This window comes from Coregonus clupeaformis, chromosome 36 (genome assembly GCF_020615455.1).
Source record: "Coregonus clupeaformis isolate EN_2021a chromosome 36, ASM2061545v1, whole genome shotgun sequence".
Lineage (NCBI taxonomy): Eukaryota > Metazoa > Chordata > Actinopteri > Salmoniformes > Salmonidae > Coregonus > Coregonus clupeaformis.
Window position 1 is genome coordinate 36,968,162 of NC_059227.1, and position 14,337 is coordinate 36,982,498.

Here is a 14,337-nt window from a genome sequence, read left to right on the forward strand (position 1 = left end):
CTGTATGCACATATCAAATGTGTTCTAAAATCTTCGGATTACTTAATGGTGTGTGTGTGGTGATGAATAACTGAGTGTTACTTTCATCCATCAAGACCTACATTTTTTTTTTTTTTTTTTAAACATTACAGAATCTGTAAACTGTGACACATAACATGAGCATTTATTTTTTGTTCAAGGCATTTATTTTCTGATACAATGTTCATATGTAGCATTCAAATACAGTCTTAAATGATGGATAGATGTGTGAATGACATCTTGAGACTTGAAGCTGTCTGCAATGGATTCAGTATTCACATGAACAAAGCTGTTATACATGGCTCAAATATCATGAGACCACAACCGAGAGAGAGCGGACCTACTCTGGACATTTTATTTGCCTTGAAGTACAGTGTAACCACAACATTTAAATTGCTTTGCATTAGTCCCCAATCCATTTCTTGTGAGGACCTCAAAAGGTAGGCCTAAAGTCATACAGTCTCTTTCTTGCATAATCTCAATTTCTAAAGCGCTTCTGCGTTGACAATGGTTTGCTGCCTCATCCCTGTCTCACTATCTTTGGACCCAATCAGTGATATAGCCAGGTTCCTACAGTATGAACAGCATGAGATTAGCAAGAAAGCACAAACAGACTGGCACTCAGGCTAAGATTGACAGACGTATGTGTATAGAAGGCTGCACTGTACCTGCTGCTGCAAAGTAGAAAACAGCCGGAGCATTGGCTAACCAGTCAGAAATGTCAATGGCGTAACATTTGAGCAGAAATAATTACCATCTTATCTGTATACAATTTATTATGCATATTGCTTCCCTGTGCACAATTAATTATTTTGAGACAAACAAATCAATTTAATAACCTTCATTGTTTACATGTCATATGATACAGCATTAACTTGTTTAAATAATGAGAGCAAGCAGCAGTCCCTATGATAAACAGTTGCCTGACAAAATAAAAAGTAGAGATACAGGCCGTATTCATAAAGCACCTAAGAGGAGTCCTGATCTAGGATCAGTTTTGTTTTTTAGATCAATGAATTAGATTATATGGACATGGGGGACCTGCTCCTAGATCAGCACTCCTACTCAGACATTTTGGGAATACAACCCAGTGTCTCTGTTCTACAAAAGGTTTGGACACAAGCCTATGTTTCTTTAAAATGTGGTACAGTCAATTCAAAGTAATAAAAGACACCTTGGAGGTGGAGTCAACCCCGTCCTACACAGGAACGCAGGTTACCCTCAATGTAAAGCAAGCCCTCTTTACTTAGTGGGAGAAACAGTCACCAAGGCTATGCCTAACCCTCTATGAACAGAAGGGGGGCTGTCCATAGTTTTCCAGGGCTCTAGGCTGACACGGTAAAGAGATAAAGTCCATTTGTTGCCAGCTAAGATGTCAGGGTCAGGTGGTCTGGGGAGGTTCAGGTCAGTGTCGTCACAGCTCATAGTCAAACTTGTACTCGTTGGTCAGGTAGATCCTGCGGAAAATGAGGGCAGCCAGGAGCAGGGTGAGCACTATGATGAGCACCACAGAGCCCGTGTGGCTGGCGTCCTGAGGAGGGTGGGAGGCGGCGGTGTGGGGGAAGGCAGGGAAGGTAGGCCTGCTGGGGGGCTCTCTCTGGTGCTGCTGGGCCCGGCGCTGGCGGGGGCTGAGAGAACGGCTGCTGGGGGCTGGGGGACATGACTCGTCCTCACTGGCAGCTGGAGCCACCTCGGCCTGCTGGGAGCACAGCATAGCATGCACAAGATCAGACTGTGGCCCAACACACACACACACAGTAGGAATGCACACACACATACAGTAGACATGGTGCACGCATGCATGCAGACAGACACACCCACCCACAATACAAGAACACACGCAAGCGCATACAACAGTTACACACACACACTTTACGAATACACAGACATTACACACACACAACCATGCTGAGGGCTTTCTTTCTAGACACACATACAGTGCATTCAGAAAGTATTCAGACCCCTTGACTTTTTCCACATTTTGTTCCGTTACAGCCTTATTCGAAAATGGATTAAATCGTTTTTTCCCCCTCATCAATCTACACACAATATCCCATAATGACAAAGCAAAAACAGGTTTTTAGAATTTTTTGCAAATGTATATATAAAAAAAAAAACGGAAATAAGACATTTACATAAGTATTCAGACCCTTTACTCAGTACTTTGTTGAAGCACCTTTGGCAGCGATTACAGCCTCAAGTCTCCTTGGGTATGGCGCTACAAGCTTGGCACACCTGTATTTGGGGAGTTTCTCCCATTCTTCTCTGCAGATCCTCTCAAGCTCTGTCAGGTTGGATGGGGAGAGTCGCTGCACAGCTATTTTCAGGTCTCTCCAGAGATGTTCGATCGGGTTCAAGTCCCAGCTCTGGCTGGGCCACTCAAGGACATTCAGAGACTTGTCCTGAAGCCACTCCTGTGTTGTCTTGGCTGTGGGCTTAGGGTTGTTGTCCTGTTGGAAGGTGAACCTTCGCCACAGTCTGAGGTCCTGAGCGCTCTGGAGCAGGTTTTCATCAAGGATGTCTCTGTACTTAGCTCCGTTCATCTTTCCCTCAATCCTGACTAGTCTCCCAGTCCCTGACGCTGAAAGACATCCCCACAGCATGATGCTGCCACCAACATGCTTCACCGTAGGGATGGTGCCAGGTTTCCTCCAGACGTGACGCTTGGCATTCAGGCCAAAGAGTTCAATCTTGGTTTCATCAGAACAGAGAAGCTTGTTTCTCATGGTCTGAGGGTCTTTAGGTACCTTTTGGCAAACTCCAAGTGGGCTGTCATGTGCCTTTTACAGAGGAGTGGCTTCCATCTGGCCACTCTACCATAAAGGCCTGATTGGTGGAGTGCTGCAGAGATGGTTGTCCTTCTGGAAGGTTCTCCCATCTCCACAGAGGAACTCTGGAGCTTTGTCAGAGTGACCATCTGGTTCTTGCTCACCTCCCTGACAAAAGCCCTCTCCCCCGATTGCTCAGTTTGGCCGGGCGGCCAGCTCTATGAAGAGTCTTGGCGGTTCCAAACTTCTTCCATTTAAAAATGATGGAGGCCACTGTGTTCTTGGGGACCTTCAATGCTGCAGACATTTTTTGGTACCCTTCCCCAGATCTGTGCCTCGACACAATCCTGTCTCTGAGCTCTACGGACAATTCCTTCAACCTCATGGCATGGTTTTTGCTCTGACATGCACTGTCAACTGTGGGACCTTATATAGATAGGTGTGTGCCTTTCCAAATCATGTCCAATCAATTTAAATTTACCACAGGTGGACTCCAAGTTGTAAAATTAATTTAATCCATTTTAGAATAACGCTGTAACGTAACAAAATGTGGAAAAACAGAAGGGGTCTGAATACTTTCCGAATGCACTATATGTTTTGCTCAACCACCAGACTTGATTCCATGGTGTTACTTTACACTCACATCAAAAAGTGTCTAATTCATAAGCTTCTCAGCAAATTAGCATATTCCTTGATAGTTGGTCTTGGGACCAGAGCATTATAAAGTTAGGCCAGGTTTTAGAACGGCCGCCATATTAGCGCCCATATAGAACTTTATTCTTGAAATGTTGGTTATGTAACAATACGAGAGCGCCTCCGACAGTTCCCTATGAAATGACCCGCTGTAAACAAGCAAAACTGAGCAGTGAATTTAACATACATTTTTGTTGATTAGCATTCAGGATAAAGTGTATCCAAGTCTTTACTGTGTTGTAGTGTCAACAAATTGCATACAGTGGGGAAAAAAAGTATTTAGTCAGCCACCAATTGTGCAAGTTCTCCCACTTAAAAAGATGAGAGAGGCCTGTAATTTTCATCATAGGTACACGTCAACTATGACAGACAAATTGAGAATTTTTTTCTCCAGAAAATCACATTGTAGGATTTTTAATGAATTTATTTGCTAATTATGGTGGAAAATATGTATTTGGTCACCTACAAACAAGCAAGATTTCTGGCTCTCACAGACCTGTAACTTCTTCTTTAAGAGGCTCCTCTGTCCTCCACTCGTTACCTGTATTAATGGCACCTGTTTGAACTTGTTATCAGTATAAAAGACACCTGTCCACAACCTCAAACAGTCACACTCCAAACTCCACTATGGCCAAGACCAAAGAGCTGTCAAAGGACACCAGAAACAAAATTGTAGACCTGCACCAGGCTGGGAAGACTGAATCTGCAATAGGTAAGCAGCTTGGTTTGAAGAAATCAACTGTGGGAGCAATTATTAGGAAATGGAAGACATACAAGACCACTGATAATCTCCCTCGATCTGGGGCTCCACGCAAGATCTCACCCCGTTGGGGTCAAAATGATCACAAGAACGGTGAGCAAAAATCCCAGAACCACACGGGGGGGACCTAGTGAATGACCTGCAGAGAGCTGGGACCAAAGTAACAAAGCCTACCATCAGTAACACACTACGCCGCCAGGGACTCAAATCCTGCAGTGCCAGACGTGTCCCCTTGCTTAAGCCAGTACATGTCCAGGCCCGTCTGAAGTTTGCTAGAGTGCATTTGGATGATCCAGAAGAGGATTGGGAGAATGTCATATGGTCAGATGAAACCAAAATAGAACTTTTTGGTAAAAACTCAACTCGTCGTGTTTGGAGGACAAAGAATGCTGAGTTGCATCCAAATAACACCATACCTACTGTGAAGCATGGGGGTGGAAACATCATGCTTTGGGGCTGTTTTTCTGCAAAGGGACCAGGACGACTGATCTGTGTAAAGGAAAGAATGAATGGGGCCATGTATCGTGAGATTTTGAGTGAAAACCTCCATCCATCAGCAAAGGCATTGAAGATGAAACGTGGCTGGGTCTTTCAGCATGACAATGATCCCAAACACACCGCCCGGGCAACGAAGGAGTGGCTTCGTAAGAAGCATTTCAAGGTCCTGGAGTGGCCTAGCCAGTCTCCAGATCTCAACCCCATAGAAAATCTTTGGAGGGAGTTGAAAGTCCGTGTTGCCCAGCGACAGCCCCAAAACATCACTGCTCTAGAGGAGATCTGCATGGAGGAATGGGCCAAAATACCAGCAACAGTGTGTGAAAACCTTGTGAAGACTTACAGAAAACGTTTGACCTGTGTCATTGCCAACAAAGGGTATATAACAAAGTATTGAGAAACTTTTGTTATTGACCAAATACTTATTTTCCACCATAATTTGCAAATACATTCATTAAAAATCCTACAATGTGATTTTCTGGATTTTTTTAAATCATTTTGTCCGTCATAGTTGACGTGTACCTATGATGAAAATTACAGGCCTCTCTCATATTTTTAAGTGGGAGAACTTGCACAATTGGTGGCTGACTAAATACTTTTTTTCCCCACTGTATCTGCTTTCACTGGACATCTTCATAGGTTTTGAAAACTATCAGAAATAAACAGAAAAACGCGGAAGCGTTAACTATCACTTAGCAACGACTATGGAGGAGAAAGTGGCGCTCTCGGAACGTTCAACTGCATTGGCCAAACTCTCTATTTACAGTGCATTCGGAATGTATTCAGACCCCTTGACCTTTTCCACATTTTGTTACGTTACAGCCTTATTCTAAAATTGATTAAATTACTTTTTTTCCTCGATCTACAGACAATACCCCATAATGACAAAGCGAAAACAGGCTTTTAGAAATGTGAAAAAAGAAAAAATATACAGAAATACCTTATTTACATAAGTATTCAGACCCTTTGCTATGAGACTCGAAATTGAGCTCAGGTGCATCCTATTTCCCTTGATCATCCTTGAGATGTTTCTACAACTTGATTGGAGTCCACCTGTGGTAAATTCAATTGATTGGACATGATTTGGAAAGGCACACACCTGTCTATATAAGGTCCCACAGTTGACAGTGCAGGTCAGAGCAAAAAACAAGCCATGAGGTCGAAGGAATTTAGTTCAGAGACAGGATTGTGTCAATGCACAGATCTGGGGAAGGGTACCAAACAGTTTCTGCAGCATTGAAGGTCCCCAAAAACACAATGGCCTCCATCATTCTTCAATGGAAGAAGTTTGGAACCACCAAGACTCTTCCTAGAGCTGGCTGCCAGGCCAAACTGAGCAATCGGGGGAGAAGGGCCTTAGTCAGGGAGGTGACCAAGAACCCGATGGTCACTCTGACAGAGCTCCAGAGTTCCTCTGTGGAGATGGGAGAACCTTCCAAAAGGACAACAATGTCTGCATTACTCCACCAATCAGGCTTTTATGGTAGAGTGGCCAGACGGAAGCCACTCCTGAGTAAAAGGCACATGACAGCCCGCTTGGAGTTTGCCAAAAGGCACCTAAAGGGCTCTCAGACCATGAGAAACAAGATTCTCTGGTCTGATGAAACCAAGATTGAACTCTTTGGCCTGAATGCCAAACGTCACGTCTGGAGGAAACCTGGCTCCATCCCTACGGTGAAGCATGGTGGTGGCAGCATCATGCTGTGGGGATGTTTTTCAGCTGCAGGGACTGGGAGACTAGTCAGGATCGAGGGAAAGATGAACGGAGCAAGGTACAGAGAGATCCTTGATGAAAACCTGCTCCAGAGCACTCAGGACCTGACTGGGGGCGAAGCTTCAACTTCCAACAGGACAACGGCCATAAGCACACAGCCAAGACAACGCAGGAGTGGCTTCGGGACAAGTCTCTGAATGTCCTTGAGTGGCCCAGCCAGAGCCCGGACTTGATCCCGATCGAGCATCTCTGGAGAGACCTGAAAATAGCTGTGCAGCGACGCTCCCCATCCAACCTGACAGAGCTTGAGAGGATCTGCAGAGAATGGGAGAAACCCCCCAAATACAGGTGTGCCAAGCTTGTAGCGTCATACCCAAGAAGACTCAAGGCTGTAATCGCTGCCAAAGGTGCTTCAACAAAGTACTGAGTAAAGGGTATGAATACTTATGTAAATGTCATATTTCAGTTTATTTTATTTTATAAATTTGCAAACAATTCTAAAAACCTGTTTTTGCTTGGTCATTATGGGGTATTGTGTGTAGATTGATGAGGGGGAAAAACAATTTAATTCATTTTAGAATAAGGCTGTAAAGTAACAAAATGTGGAAAAAGTCAAGGGGAATGAATACTTTCCAAATGCACTGTATATGGCTCTGTCTGGGACTAACTGTCCTTGTAGTGCAGTCAAACCAACACAGTTGAATGTAACAAAAATGCTACAGTTGGTTGTTTTAAAGGGGAACTCTTTAAAGCAGCATTAAGTATGATGACTAAACAATGAGCAATAGGGTACAGCTCAGGTTTTACACAGAGAGAGAAAGCTGAATCTTACTCCTAATTAGGGGATGGCTGCAGGACAGGGAGGGCTGTCATGCAGAGAGAAATTGGGACAGAGCAGGGAGCAGTGAACAATATGCTGTAATCCTGTCTACATCACTCTCTTCAGTTTGATATAGGAAGAGCAAGACAGGCAGTGACGATGCAGTTAATGTGTGGGATAATCACAGAACCAGAATGAGTTATTCTATTTCTATGGGGGTAAAGTCAGTCGGTCCCTCTCCCAGCCAGAGGTTATATCGGTTGTTTGTTACTGCATCCAGCAGCAGATGGCAAGTACATTTTTTGACTGTCCCCCTCTCTATCTCTCTCTCTCTCTCTCTCTCAGGTCAGTTCAGTTCAGTGGGATTTAATCCCAATCTACATAGACCCTTTCTAGTATGAAGAGACATCCTCGCATTAATCTTTACCATGATTGGAAATGGCCATGTTTTCCTGTCATATTTTCTTATTTTTTATTATACATTATAAAAATAAAGTTGCACACTAATTATGCTCCCAAACATTTAATGGGTCTAGCAACCAACGTTTCGGCACACAGAAGAAGTCACTGCATGCTGAAACGTTGGTTGCTAGACTCATTCAATGTCTCAGAGCATAATTAGTGTGACCTTTTTTATTTTTACAGTTTACCCTCTGTTATTCAGCACCTCTACAAAACATTTTTGGGTGTGCGTCAGCTTATGCCTTTCACTAAAATAATACATTATAACACTGATATCCAGCTATAATCGGTTTATAAGAAAACACCTATCACAGTTATCTTTAATCTTGTCATAGGTGACTGCTAGAGAGCGGCACCATGCCTCATTCACACGGAGTTGGAGCACACTGGAGAAGCTGTAGGGCCAGAGAGCAGAGAGCCGCCTGCAACGTCATCATACAGTATTACCCACCGAGCCATTAAACACAGTGATTTAAAAAGGGATGTTCACTGAGTGAGTGACAGCGGCTGATGTAGCACAGCGGAGCCACGACATTACATAAAGCACTATGAGAGATGAGGGATGACAACGTTGCCACATTCTCCCTTTTATCCTCTGTTCTGGAGCCCATGGACCCCCCGCCGCTCCTTTCAATACCTCTCATAATTAATAGACTTTCGGACGTCGGCTGTTACAAGGCACAATAATCGTGTGCAACCATGCCAACCTCATCTATGGCAAATAAATGAATAATCCCACAACATAGTAAATATCTTCAGTATATAGTTCTTTCTCTGCCCATTTAGGTGGCAGACATAGCTTATTAAAGCTAGGTGTAGGTGAGAGGTTTGTGGTGTAGGGTGCAGGGTTATCTTGTCCATCAGCCGGCTATCTCTGTCGCATCGTCTGGTTCCACAGTGCCTCAGAAAGGGACTTGAATGGCGCCTATGGCAGGAGCGGGAGAAACTCCAGCTGAATTTTCATTGGTTGATCTCTCAGTTCATCACCATCTAGCTAGCATAACCCTGGTTGTGTTCGTCTCACCTGCTCAGCGTGGGCCTCTTCCTCCTCCTGTCCCCTCGAGGTGGACGTCTCTCCCTGGGGGTCTGTGGGGGGCCCGCTCTCTGCCCCTGTGCTCTCACTGGCCTGCCTGGCTTCTGCCTGCAAGAAGCAACACACAGGAAATGGCTGCTGTCACCCACAATGTACTCTAGCTCTGGCCACATGCCTGAGACAATATTCCTCGGGTGAAAAGCCCCTTGTCTTTGCTGTCTGTGACTGCTTGAAGCATGAATGGGTTAAGACATGGAAACACAATTCATCCTATTCTGACAACAAGTAACGCTTTTGAAGGCACTGGACTAGAATGTAAATAAACAACAATACGTGGATGGGGTAGGAGTGTGGCTGGCAGCGGCAGGCGCACCTTGAAGTTGATCTGCTGGGCGAGCTCTTGGTCCTCTTGGTCATCTGGACTGGGGTTAGTGGGGGAGGGACCCAGGAGGGCAGAGCGCATGGAGCAGCCACACGTCTCACAGCAGAAGTCCTGGGATCTGTCAGTGGGTCAGCAGGGAGGGAGTGTTAGGGAAGTTAGGGGCAGAAAGGGTTTCCATTGACTTTTCCAGGAGCCCAATGAATTCATCTGACGAGAAGGGTAAAGAATAGATGATTCAAAGCCAGTATATAAACGAGGGGAAATCATTCACCCCTAGCAGCCCCCTAAGCAAAAGGGGGCCTGGATTTGTCTATGTTTGGAGGCATTAAGTGATAAAAGTCACAGCCGTTTCCTAGTCCTATAAAGTTGTATTAAAGTTAAGCAAGGTAGGAGACCTGAGGGGTTTCCAGAGTCTTGGTGTTCGTCCCAAATGGCACCCTATTCCCTATATAGTGCACTACTTTTGACCAGTAGTGCACTTTATAGGGAATAAGGTGTCATTTGGGACACAGCCCTAGGCTTACAGAGCCAATCTAGGCCTATATCCTCTATGACATAAACCCTGCTGAGATATGTTGGCTGATGCTCTCTGATCACAAGGCTGTTTACTTTGAGTCAGACAGGAGCTCCCATCACAACACAAAAAAAACGGAGAGAAACGTACAAACTTCTTAGAGATTTGGTTTGTCAAAGATGACTCGTGTGGGTGGGTAGATGGCAATTTGACAAGACGATTGAAACTCATTATGTGAAGACAACATTCAAACTGTGAATATTGACAGCTACACCAATATAAATGTAAAATATACAATTCCATCAATGAAATCAAGCATCACCTCCCAAGAGTTGCTATTCTTCCAATGTGCTTTCCCACTCAACCAATATCATTATTTTTATAGGCAGAAAAGACGCACAAGCTCTGTGAAATGTTTTCCTCCTCTAACTTCTGAATTATTAACGCTCGTCATTACAGCAGCCTGCCAGCCAGCAAAACTTCTCCAGCAGTTTACTTTTCTGTCAGGGAACAGAGCCAACTCTGAAAACTATGAATTCTTCTTCTGTGCTGCTGTTTATCTGTTTCCTGCTAGGGGCCCCTGGCCCTGGTGTTGACTGACAACTCTCACAATTACCATAGGGTACGGAGACAACCAAGGAAGATTTAAATCAAAGCAAAGTTTCTGTCTCAGCCGCAGCCACGACAGCCCTTTGTAAAACATGGACCTTTCTTTCATCAGGAAGATAAACAGGCAGGCAGTGTACTGTATGTATTTATAGACAAGGATGTGTTCCCGTATCACATCTCATCTTCATGTGTTAATGAAACAGCCAGTCGCTAAAGACCCTGTCCGTATGTGTTAATAGAACAGGCAGTCATCTGGGATGCGTCACAAATGGCACCCTATTCCCTTTATAGTGCAATAATTTTGAACCAGAGTCCTGGTCAAAAGGAATACACTATAAAGGGAATAGGGTGCCATTTGGGACACAGATCACTTTTTTTATCCATCTCCAACACAGAGCTTGTGCGTGTTTCTTCAGAGGAGAAGGAGGAGAAACAACATGCCCAGACATATGGCAGCCAGACACCCTTTCTCTCAGGAGCTACTACTGTCATCAACGATGGTGCCTTGGTTTCTCTGGCAATGACCATAGCTATTTGTAGAGGGCACATCCACTGTAGCCCAGGTGTTAATTACGTGACATGCTTGCATAAGCATCGCTTTATTTTCAACTTTGTTAAATAAACGCCTGTCTATCACCATATGTTCTCCTATGTGAGTCACTTTACCCCTACCTACATGTACACATTTCCTCGACTAACCTGTACCCCCGCACATTGACTCGGTACCGGTACCCCCTGTATAAAGCCTCATTATTGTTATTTTATAGTTGTTATATACACTACCGTTCAAACGTTTGGGGTCACTTAGAAATGATCTTGTTTTCGAAAGAAAATCATATTTTTTCTCCATTAAAATAACATCAAATTGATCAGAAATACAGGGTAGACATTGTTAATGTTGTAAATGGCTATCGTAGCTGGAAACGGCTGATTCTTAATGGAATATCTACATAGGCGTACAGAGGCCCATTATCAGCAACCATCAGTCCTGTGTTCCAATGGCACGTTGTGTTTGCTAATACAAGTTTATCATTTTAAAAGGCTAATTGATCATTAGAAAACCCTTTTGCAATTATGTTAGCACAGCTGAAAACTGTTGTGCTGATTAAAGAAGCAATAAAACTGGCCTTCTTGAGACTAGTTGAGTATCTGGAGCATCAGCAATTGTGGGTTTGATTACAGGCTCAAAATGGCCAGAAACAAAGAACTTTCTGAAACTCGTCAGTGTATTCTTGTTCTGAGCAATGAAGGCTATTCCAAGTGAGAAATTGCCAAGAAACTGAAGATCTTGTATAACGCTGTGTACTACTCCCTTCACAGAACAGCGCAAACAGGCTCTAACCAAAATAGAAAGAGGAGTGGGAGGCCCCAGTGCACATCTGAGCAAGAGGACAAATACATTAGAGTGTTTAGTTTGAGAAACAAACGCCTCACAGGTCCTCAACTGGCAGCTTCATTAAGCATATAGTACCCTCAAAACACCAGTTTCAACGTCAACAGTGAAGAGACGACTCCGGGATGCTGACCTTATAGGCAGAGTTGCAAAGAAAATGACATACAGTGAGGGAAAAAAGTATTTGAGCCCCTGCTGATTTTGTACGTTTGCCCACTGACAAAGAAATGATCAGTCTATAATTTTAATGGTAGGTTTATTTGAACAGTGAGAGACAGAATAACAACAAATAAATCCAGAAAAACGCATGTAAATTTTTTTATAAATTGATATGCATTTTAATGAGGGAAATAAGTATTTGACCCCCTCTCAATCAGAAAGATTTCTGGCTCCCAGGTGTCTTTTATACAGGTAACGAGCTGAGATTAGGAGCACACTCTTAAAGGGAGTGCTCCTAATCTCAGCTTGTTACCTGTATAAAAGACACCTGTCCACAGAAGCAATCAATCAATCAGATTCCAAACTCTCCACCATGGCCAAGACCAAAGAGCTCTCCAAGGATGTCAGGGACAAGATTGTAGACCTACAAGGTTGGAATGGGCTACAAGACCATCGCCAAGCAGCTTGGTGAGAAGGTGACAACAGTTGGTGCGATTATTCGCAAATGGAAGAAACACAAAAGAACTGTCAATCTCCCTCGGCCTGGGGCTCCATGCAAGATCTCACCTCGTGGAGTTGCAATGATCATGAGAACGGTGAGGAATCAGCCCAGAACTACACGGAAGGATCTTGTCAATGATCTCAAGGCAACTGGGACCATAGTCACCAAGAAAACAATTGGTAACACACTACGCTGTGAAGGACTGAAATCCTGCAAGGTCCCCCTGCTCAAGAAAGCACATATATTAGGGCCGTCTGAAGTTTGCCAACGAACATCTGAATGATTCAGAGGAGAACTGGGTGAAAGTGTTGTGGTCAGATGAGACCAAAATTGAGCTCTTTGGCATCAACTCAACTCGCCGTGTTTGGAGGAGGAGGAGGAATGCTGCCTATGACCCCAAGAACACCATCCCCACCGTCAAACATGGAGGTGGAAACATTATGCTTTGGGGGTGTTTTTCTGCTAAGGGGACAGGACAACTTCACCGCATCAAAGGGACGATGGACGGGGCCATGTACCGTCAAATTTTGGGTGAGAACCTCCTTCCCTCAGCCAGGGCATTGAAAATGGGTCGTGGATGGGTATTCCAGCATGACAATGACCCAAAACAAACGGCCAAGGCAACAAAGGAGTGGCTTAAGAAGAAGCACATTAAGGTCCTGGAGTGGCCTAGCCAGTCTCCAGACCTTAATCCCATAGAAAATCTGTGGAGGGAGCTGAAGGTTCGAGTTGCCAAAGGTCAGCCTCGAAACCTTAATGACTTGGAGAAGATCTGCAAAGAGGAGTGGGACAAAATCCCTCCTGAGATGTGTGCAAACCTGGTGGCCAACTACAAGAAACGTTTGACCTCTGTGACTGCCAACAAGGGTTTTGCCACCAAGTACTAAGTAATGTTTTGCAGAGGGGTCAAATACTTATTTCCCTCATTAAAATGCAAATCAATCTATAACACTTTTGACAGGCGTTTTTCTGGATTTTGTTGTTGTTATTCTGTCTCTCACTGTTCAAATAAACTTACCATTAAAATGATAGACTGATCATGTCTTTGTCAGTGGGCAAACGTACAAAATCAGCAGGGGATCAAATACTTTTTTCCCTCACTGTATCTCAGACTTCCCATCTTAATCTTTTATTTTTATTGGCCAGTCTGAGATATGGCTTTTTCTTTGCAACTCTGCCTAGGTCAGCATCCCGGAGTCGCCTCTTCACTGTTGACGTTGAGACTGGTGTTTTGCGGGTACTATTTTTAATGAAGCTGCCAGTTGAGGACCTGTGAGGCGTCTGTTTCTCAAACAAGATACTCTAATGTATTTGTCCTCTTGCTCAGTTGTGCACCGGGGCCTCCCACTCCTCTTTCTATTCTGGTTAGAGCCAGTTTGCGCTGTTCTGTGAAGGGAGTAGTACACAGCGTTGTATGAGATCTTCAGTTTCTTGGCAATTTCTCACATGGAATAGCCTTCATTTCTCAGAATAGAATAGACTGACGAGTTTCGGAAGAAAGTTATTTGGTTCTGGACATTTTGATCCTGTAATCGAACCCACAATTGCTGATGCTCCAGATACTCAACCAGTCTCAAGAAGGCCAGTTTTATTGCTTCTTTAGTCAGCACAACTGTTTTCAGCTTTGCTAACATAATTGCAAAAGGGTTTTCTAATGATCAATTAGCCTTTTAAAATGATCAACTTGGATTAGCAAACACAACGTGCCATTGGAACACAGGACTGATGGTTGCTGATAATGGGCCTCTGTACGCCTATGTAGATATTCCATAAAAAATCTGCCGTTTCCAGCTACAATAGCCATTTACAACATTAACAATGTCTACACTGTATTTCTGATCAATTTGATGTTATTTTAAATGGACAAAAAAAATGCATTTCTTTCAAAAACAAGGACATTTCTAATTGACCCCAAACTTTTGAACGGTAGTGTGTATATATATATATTTTTACTTTAGTTTATTTAGTAAATATTTTCTTAACTCTATTTTCTTAAAACTGCAAGGGCTTGTAAG

General features: G+C 43.8%; 1 protein-coding gene across 2 annotated transcripts in view; it reads right to left on the reverse strand.

The window, feature by feature from the left end:
* Positions 1-163: 163 nt before the first annotated feature.
* The window catches only part of LOC121552188 (ubiquitin-conjugating enzyme E2 J1), a 49,031-nt gene continuing 34,857 nt past the window's right edge, over positions 164-14,337 (reverse strand). Inside the window, exons 6-8 of one of the 2 annotated variants that reach the window (XM_041864911.2) lie at positions 9,137-9,263; positions 8,755-8,871; positions 164-1,714 (exon numbers count right to left, since the gene is read on the reverse strand). In XM_041864911.2, coding sequence (XP_041720845.1) covers positions 1,433-1,714; positions 8,755-8,871; positions 9,137-9,263 — 526 coding nt within the window. In that variant the 3' untranslated portion in view covers positions 164-1,432. Of the gene's footprint in view, positions 1,718-8,754; positions 8,872-9,136; positions 9,264-14,337 lie in introns of both variants that reach the window. The other variant, XM_041864910.2, reaches the window with a different exon arrangement.